The sequence below is a fragment of the Ceratosolen solmsi genome, unplaced genomic scaffold, assembly GCF_000503995.2.
Source record: "Ceratosolen solmsi marchali unplaced genomic scaffold, CerSol_1.0 scaffold10, whole genome shotgun sequence".
NCBI classification, from domain to species: Eukaryota; Metazoa; Arthropoda; class Insecta; order Hymenoptera; family Agaonidae; genus Ceratosolen; species Ceratosolen solmsi.
In genome coordinates, this window is record NW_011948412.1 from 25997866 (window position 1) to 26007896 (window position 10031).

Here is a 10031-nt window from a genome sequence, read left to right on the forward strand (position 1 = left end):
TAATTAATAAAAATACTTACGTATAATATTTTAAACATATTTTTTCAGTCTTTATTATAGGATCTAAAAATTCTAAGATAGTAACTCAATAATTATTCTTGTACATTAATATTAATTATTATTTCATAATTTTCCATTAATAATTGCATCTTACACATCGATGATTATAAGAATTGATATTGTAATCATAATAAGAACTTATGTGCATTATTCGATATCAGAAAATCTTGAGTGGAAAACTCAAACTTAAATTGGCTTATAAAAAATTATGTAGGTTAGTATCCTTTTATTCATAAGATTGGCAGAGATTATACTAAGAAATGAATTAACGTGTAAAATTTAATAGAAAAATGAAAGAATTGATGTTATATTAAAAAATTGATTTAATATGTGTTGAATAAGCTATGCTTATTTATTTAAGATATAATGTATATTTATAATAATAATTAATGCGTGATCAAATATTCTTGAAGAATATTTTACATTCAAGAAAACAATCTTAAATTTTTATGATCTATCTGACTTATGTTCGATATTATGATGATGTTAATATAAAATTATGACTTGAAAAATTACTTTTCAAAATATTTCACTTCGTATGGTATATTTAGTTTCTTCTAAAAATTTAAATCACTCTAATTCTCTAACTGAATAATATTATGATTATAAATTTGGATGAGGTCTTGCATAATTAATTCTTTGTAATTCACGATCTTTATATGATGTGTAAAAACGATATTATATAATGTTAATCATTAAAATTGAGAGTTATTGAATAAAATTACACCATTATGAAAAAACAGGATTTCCCTTTCAACAGTAAAATTATTTTATAGCTTATTTTTAAAAAAAGTTATATGAGTGTATTTATCTTGAAATGCATAATAGATTTAAAGTGATTGAGGAATGATATATTATTGCAATAGAAATATGTTTACTGTAAATTTTTGTTATTCTACGTTAACATATTACAATTATTAATATGAGGATGTGACTTTTCATATTAAACTTTCTTCGTAAATATTCATTTACATTAATTTAAATATTCAAGTTTATTACAAATTTTAATTTCGTAAATATATTAAATTTTATCTATGTATTACAACAAATTATATGAAACAGATACAAATAAATTTCATTAATCTTTCGAACGTCAGTTAGTTTATTGTTATTAATGAATAATATATAATTGATAAATAACTAATTAAACATACCTTGTGATATGACGACTTTGATATTAATTGTACAAGCAAATTCAGAATCTGTATTTATTATATATTTTATGAATTCATCGCATTAGTATATTGAATTTATTATATTAATATTGGTTATTTTTAAATTTCACATAAAGTCATTATGGTATATTTTAATTATATTAGTATAATTTATAATTATCTTGAATATCTAGATTAGTTACTCTGTCTTTATCGAAATAATGCACATATTCTCCCGGCCTTTTCAAATTTGTTCAAAGATTTCGTCCTTACATTTTTCATTTGACAACTATTCTTTTCTTATATATGTAATAATTTTGTTTTCTTTATTTTCTTTTTAATATTATTAAGAGTTATCGATAATATTTGATAATTAAATCATTGTAATGAATAAACCGTTAAAAATTTATACAAATCAATCTATACAATTATATTTGCAATTATCTAAACGATATTATTTAAATTTTCAAGATTAAAATATATTAAAATCGTCAAATTCTATTTAATATCGTATTTTTATTATAAAATTACGTCCTTCCGTTACTTATTGTTTCATTCTTTCATTCATTATCCTGTTTGTATTGCTTATTTCATTAATATTATTAGTTTTAATAGTATTTTCACATAATTTATTAATTTTTGTGTGTATATGTATAGATTAGAAATTTTTAAATACAGTTTATTTTCAATTTATAAATGATCAATAATAATTGTAAAAAATTGATCAATGTAAATTTTTAATCTTCATTGTAATAAAACTATTACTCTTATTTTTTCATCATGTAATCATTATGTTAACTATTGTAAGAATCTAAATTACCTAATATTGAATTACCATATAGCATTCCATTTATTAATTTTCATTATTTATCTTGTAGTGTACATTCATTAACTATTTTTCTAATACATTAAAATATATATGCTATAATAATATTAACAGTTAAATAATGAATTTCATAATAATTCTATTTTCTAGATTACATAAAAATTGCATGGAAAAAGTTTCTTCATTTTTATATGTTATAAAATATAAAATTGCTCATAAATTATAAATTGTAATAATCAGTATATTAACTTTTTTAGAAAATCATTTATTATGTTAGAGTTGATAGTACATTATGCTAGAATATCACGGAATTAAAATGATATTATAGATAGTTATTATAGAAAATTATTGAATTTATTCTTTTTACTTTTCATGCATAGCATATTTTATTTTTTAAGATTATTGTTTTAATTAATAAAGAAAGATTAAATTAAAATTTGAACATTTTACAAGCCAAAATATCAATTTAAATATAGTATAATAATTAAAACATTAGGAAAACATATTATATTTAATTATTAAATAATATTTATATATTATTTATTTTAGATAATTGTTTATTTTATAAAGTCTATATTTTATAAATAAAAGATAACATTTATGATAATGACTAAGTAATATAGACAGCTACGATAATAATCACTTGCATTGAAAGATCGATAGCTTTTTTTTATAATACAATTTGCTATTTAATATATATATATATATATATATATATATAATTAGAAGTGTAAAAAAAACGTACGGCTTATATTTTTATATATTTCAATAAAGCCCGTTATTTAAAATTAAAAAAATTTTACCATGAATCAAATTATTTTTCAATTTCACATGTCATTAATGTTTTTTTAATAATTAACATTATCGACAATAAAATTAAAATAAAGGAATAAATTCAAAGTATATATATTTCAAGATAAATTTTAAATGCATAAAATTTAAAAAGTCAACTATCCTTATATAAATTTCCAATTTAAACATATTATGTGTATAACTGAGAAGTATTACAATTTATATTATATAAGAATATTGTTTTCAAACATAACTAATTTTATTCTTTTTGATTACACTATTTCAAGATCGATTGAAATTAGCGTCTAAAATTGGGTATAACCAGTTATATGAACTTTCTGTATTCCAAGTTATGACTAAAAAGCTATTTCTTTTTATAGCATCTATGTCGTAAAGTCTATGGAAGTAATTCATTACAAGTATTGTCAATAAATTTATAAAATTTTTAATATTTTTATTTAAAATTAATTTTTTTTATTTTATTGTGTTATTTATTATATTTATATTATTTATAAATATTATTATAATAATAATAATATTAATATAATAAAATATAATAATAATTTACAAATATTATTTATAATATTTATATTATATATATAATTTTTTATATGCTACCTAACATGTTACAAAAATTTAACGTTCAAGAAATATTTGTACCAACGTATTTATAATTCAATAGAAAAGAGTGTTAGTTTTCAATAACTTAATTCTATTACAAACGATATTTTGACTTTCTGATTCTATATGATAAATTATAACAACGCAAATATAATGCCAATTAATTTTTGCATTATATATTTATCCGAATTATCAATTTATCATAATAAAAGAAAATAAATTGGATTAATTTCAATATTTTATAATGTATCGTAAAATCCATGACATATTTGTTTTATGCCATTGTTTTTATCGAAGATTATTTATTTATTCGCTACTGTCTGTAATATAATTTCGTTATATCATTTATTTTTACGATTTTTACTTTATTGGACAACTTATTTCAGCTACGTAGTTGTTTCCTTAGTCAAGGCAACATAAGTCTATATACTACCGCGTGTATATAATTCTATAAGCTTGTATTAACTATTACTATTTTATACTTTCACCGCTATTAATATTTTCCATGTATTATGGCGTAGTCGCACATTTATTCCGTTGATGTCAATTTACGTACGAACATTTATTATTCGTTTAATCGGGTCATCATTAATCTGTCGTTTGCAATTTGTTCGCACGTGTATCCCTGTAAATATTAACATGCCCATTAGCATTTATTTATAGTTAATCCATTGCTGATTACAATCCCTTTCTTATCACTTACTTACACATGTGTGTCAATAAAGTAATTGGTTTATCATGACATATATATTTAATCGACTTTCTAAGCTTTGCTGTAACATATGATTTTTATTCATTGTTTATTCATACAATTTTTTTCAGTATCAAACATACCATATCGTGTACTTGTATGCATAAATCACAACTTTAATTATAAATTTCTGTTTGTACTAAGCTTTTTATATTTTAAGTACAAGAAGCTGAACCGAATAGAAGTGAATATCCTTTACAATCGGAAGCATCATTTAACCACATTTATTGAAAAAAGCAATGCTACGGAAAGAGTTCGTTCATATCCGGTCCTTTGATTGTTGGTATTTCAGACATTGCCGTGAAACTATTGTGGCCTTGACAACAATTGGCTAATTGCCTATTGTGTATTTATTTCCTTCGTGTCCTTGTTGATTCTTTTATTTTAATCTTTTTTTCTTCTTCAGTAAGCTGTTAAGTGATTTTACCAAGAGGTTGGGCAATGATATTTTATCATTCTCATGCTTACTTTAAAATATTTTCTATTTAATATATAGATAAAATTTTTATTAATATAGCATTGCCTTTCATTTCGATTTTTAAAAACTAAATATTGGTAAATATCAACTTTCAGTTAATAAAATTTTAAAAAGATGAAAATTTGTAATTTCTAATAATATTTAATTCTTTAATAACGTTTTAATAATTGTTAGTTATTTATAAACAATAAAATACGTGTACCACAATTATTACATACATTATGAAATTGTTTATGAAAAAAAAAATATATATATAATTAAAGTTGTTGGGATCAATAGTATATTTATATAAATATTTTTACCGTTAATATTCAAATTTATAATAATCTAAGTAATGAAGGAAAGTAAAGATAAACAAAGGATATCTTTATAAGATTTTTAATATCTAATAATAAAAAATTTTTATTTTTGAAGTTTTAATAAGAAATATGAAACTTGAAGGATTATAAGAAATAATGATAAGAAATATAACTTACAATATTTAATGATATTAGCAAAATTAAATCAATTATACATGTAATGTATCTTAATTATTGATTATATAATCGTAATTAATTAATTATCTAATTATTTATTGATAAAGTGTCAAAAGTATTGTCAATGATTCTTACTATAAAACAAATACAAGCAGACATTTCTAGAATTCATTGGAACAAACTTTCAACAATGTAATTTTTATTATTATTTTTGAAGTATAGTTTTTATGTTATAAAAGAAGGAAAAGGTTTACCTTAATTTAATTAAGAAAATTTGTTTTTAGTCATTCACTATAAATAATAAATATCAATTTTTTTATAATTATATAAAAAAATCATTGATAAACTTTTACTTATTTTAATTTAAATAACTTTAAAAATTATTTTCGAGCTCTTATAAAAATGTATCGAATACTTTTTGTTTTAATGCACAAGTACTGAAATATCCAACAATATTTAATTAGATGAATAACTTTAAATATCTGTCAATTTGAAAAATATTATAATGTAGTTTGAAAACAATATAAATATATGCTGCTGTAAATCGAATAATTATTAAATTAGAACAAAAACTAATTAATATTTAAAAAAAATATGCTTTGGCAACAATAAGAAAAGTGCAAAAATAAGAAATGTAAGCGTATCAAGCCTTCGTAGAAATAATTATATAGAATTAGATAATAAAATCATTTATTATATTCTATTTATTTCCTGTTTTATTTTGAAATAAGATGAAACATTCATGTAATATTGGTGTATATATTATCAAAATAACATTTATGTATGCTCAACCATATGCACGTATCAATAAATAAAGTTTTTACGTAAATCCTCATGTTTTTTAACCTTGCAAAAAAATCATACATTTAAAATTAATAGCCAAACGAAATTGTAAATAAAAACAATTGTACAGAGATAAAAATTTGTGACTGCCTTATTACATAGTAATTGAGTAAGTATCATTGAAACAGTGGTAAAGTAACTTTCAAATAACCTACAGATTGGTAAGTAAGAAAAGTTTAACTGCTTGATATAATAAACAACAATATTACAGCATGTTTTTCTTTTTTTTTCTACAATATTTTCTTGCCGGTGTAGCATTTTTTGTATGGAAAGTTTTTCTCATAAATCGACTCATTCTTTCATTTGTTCATTTATTTAATGGAAAAAAGACCGTCTGCTATTATGCACGTTATTCTATTATAATAATTTATTATTATTATAGTTAAAATCGTTATTGTATTAAAGTACAATTTTTAATATCATCATTTTGATTGGATGTTTTGTAATATTGAGGTTGCACATTTAATCAAGCAAATATAATTTATTAATAAAAGTATATAGTTATATGGTTAAAAATTTACTATACTATAAATAGAATATCTTTTTTATATATTTTTAAAAATGTACATGTACAAAATTTTATTTCAAAATATAAATTATACAGCGAAAATCTTTATTAAACAATAAAATAATTTTATTATTATTGATTCTGTCACAATATCTTTAATTATATATCAATTAATTCTTACTAACTTTGAAAGCAAATGAAAATTAATTTTATTTATTTTACCATTATTCACTTACTGATTAATTTTGTTATTATTAATTTAAACGTAGTAAAGCTAATAATAAAATGTCTAAACAAAATTGAAAATTTTTTTATTGTCTTATAATTCATTTTCTAAAATTGAACATATTATATAAATATATCTTATATAAATTTTATGTTATACATGACATTTTTATAAAAGTGCATATAATATATTATGTATGTATACTGTAACTAAAAAAATTTAACATTATAAATAATAAAATTAAAAAGGTTTTTTATTGCTTTTTACAAATCAATTTAATTATTTCCTGTTTATAAATAAGAAAATTATATTCTTAAACGTATAAGGAATTGTTTAAAATACAATTAAATACAATTGTTTGCAATTTTTACACTTTACTTTTAAATAAATAAAATTTTTCTTATTTATATTGCTATTCGAATGTCAAACGAAAACAAATTATCGTGAAAAATGTCAAATTTTTAAATTCTTTTAAATAGTTTTGTTTTATATATGATACTAACTATTCTTTAGAGAATTATATAATTAAATAAATAACATAAATTTTAATATTTAAATTAAGCAAATGTCTAATGACCAGTTCTGTTTTTAACACAATTTACAATAGAATAAATTTTCATTTGAATTTGAAATGCCCAATGAATATTTATTTTTGTTTCTTAAATTTATAATGAGTATATAACGTAAAAATATACAAATTATCATTACTCATTAGATTTCATATACTCATAAAGTTTAATTAATTAATTTCATTACTAATAACTATAATTGATATTAATCAATAAAAACATACATAAATTTTTTTAGACAATTATACTTAATAATGCTATTCTTAAGAAAGTAAATACAAAATAATATAAATTTACAAGCTACATGCAACTTCTTAATCACTTACTTAACTAATTTGGATATAGTCATTTTCATATTCTCCAAAATGCTATTTAATAGAATGAAATATTTCCTAACTAAAACAAATTTTTTAAATACACTTGCCACCAATATTTTAATCTTCATTAGACTTTTTATAAATTATATTAAACACAAATTTTTTACATAAACACCTTTGCAAATATCGTAATTATTCGTTACTATCAACATTTTCTTCAAATATTGTTTCTAAAAAACGGTTTTATCAAAAATTAATTCTTAAATTATGTTATCCAAAATAGGCACCGCAATTAGAACAACGTCGATTTCTTAGAAATAAACAACAGAGGATTCCAAGTGGAAAAAATAATATTGCACATAAAATTCCTAAACAACTGTAGTCGTCTTCTAAAACTCCTACCTATAAATGGAAATATCTTGTTAGTATTGATTATGAAATATTTACCGATAATAAAATTAATTATAAAATTAGGGTATTATTTAGAAAATTTGTAAATAATAAGATCTTAATACTTACTCGACATGCTGGACAAGCTCCAACAAGGATAATTTCTGGAACAATAACTCTTGTCGTATGTATAGTACCATAGCTGTTTGGTTGATAAGTTGAAAATTGTGTCTCTGAGCTGGGATAATATCCAGGAGGAGGCTGCCATGATGCACTACCTAAGTATTTAAATACATAATCAATAGATTAAGCTAAAATTAGTACAACTGGAATAAAAACAATAAAAAAATTTTTAAAAAATAAGTAAAATTTGAATTTCCCTATGTAGCAAATTATTTCACGCCTACAAATCATTTTAAAAACTTTAAAATTTAATGAAATAATCTTTTATATTGTCCTGAAAACATATTGTTAAATCTAAAATAAAGTTAGGTGTAAATTAAACTTATAAATATTTTTAAATATTTACATATAACAAAAGTTCAAAAGTTCAATCTTCAAAGGAAATTATCAATTATTTTATTTTTGTGCTTATTGATTAAATACAGATAATAAATTATTAACTTTTAGTCGTATAGCTTTATATTTACTGTAATGTTAAATATATTAATATACATAAAATGAATGTTATGTTATTGGTAAATAATAATTTCAATAATATTATATGTTAGATATTAAATTACAGAATTTATGAATAATTAATGACAAAGAATAATTAATAATATTTTATTTTATATAATTTCAGCTTATACATTGAAGTTATATATTATTTTTTCACATACTTCATGTTTGATTAACAATTAAATGCATTAACTGTTTGTATAGGAATAATCGAATGATCATGGATTACATCAAAGATTGGCAAGTGAATACTCTAAAATTTATGTTTCATTGGAGATTAAAAAATATCAACACACTGACAATTAAAAACGATAAATGTGTGATTGTATTTTGTTAATACAACAATATGTAATTGCATTATTGGCATTTGATCATTATGATTTTGAAAATGTATTTTACGAATGTAGTAATTTTGCTCTAATCAGCTTAGTTTATATTTTAAAATCCTCAACAAGCGTAACTCAAACTATTCTATAATAAAGAATTAATAGTACAACATGAAGAATAATGCAGCAAGTATAATATTTTTCGTAATATCTGTAGTAGACTCAATCTAACCTCACTTTCATTGGAAACACTAACCTTGAGCAGCCGTTGACGATGGTTTATACGGCGGCGGTTTGTCCTCTTTTTGTCCGAGTAGCAAATTCTTATCCATGTTACTCAGAAATATGAGATCGTCAAATAGAATCGAAAAGCTGAGAATATTTTTACTCCCAACTGTGACGCACTTCGAGATTCCAGCGTACTTGATAATAACGTGCCTATGCCTTGAACAGCTGATCTGAGCCCGTTACATTACAGATATACACGGGGTTCATATTAAAGTTTACATTGGCTGTTCTCTTTCTCCATCTTATTGTTAAATCTATGAAATGTAATCGCGATTGTTTGACTATTATTTAGTTTATGGTAAGACCTGTGACTCATGAGCAGTCTTTTATGCTTTCTACAGTATCTTCGAGATTTAAAGAGATAGAGTTCTATTGCAGTTAACTCAGACTGTTCAATCTACATTATTTCTCTATTTTTACTTATATTTTTAACAAGATATCGTATATTAAGGACAATGAAAAGTAAAAAACAAACACGCTCTATTTCAATTTTAAATTATATTTGAAGAGCAAATTAATATACGTAGACATATTCTAGTTATATTCAATGACTATCTTACAATTTAATAGAAATATCATCTGCAGCTTATTACAAAGGAATAGAAAATTTATATTGTATTAAAAATATTAACATTGTGAAGGAGATAAGGAATAATGCTTATAAAGAGTATATGTCGAAGTCAGCGCCATCAAGCGGAATTCTGCTCATTACGTGATCTCATAAT

General features: G+C 21.2%; 1 protein-coding gene across 1 annotated transcript; it reads right to left on the reverse strand.

Annotated features, from left to right (window-relative positions):
* Positions 1-7834: 7834 nt before the first annotated feature.
* On the reverse strand, positions 7835-9741 carry LOC105363324 (brain protein I3). The gene is made up of 3 exons (XM_011500995.1): positions 9275-9741; positions 8141-8289; positions 7835-8023 (listed from the first exon to the last, which is right to left on the reverse strand). Exons 1-3 carry the CDS (start codon positions 9348-9350, stop codon positions 7892-7894), a joined length of 357 nt encoding a protein of 118 aa, XP_011499297.1. The 5' UTR covers positions 9351-9741; the 3' UTR covers positions 7835-7891.
* Positions 9742-10031: the final 290 nt, after the last annotated feature.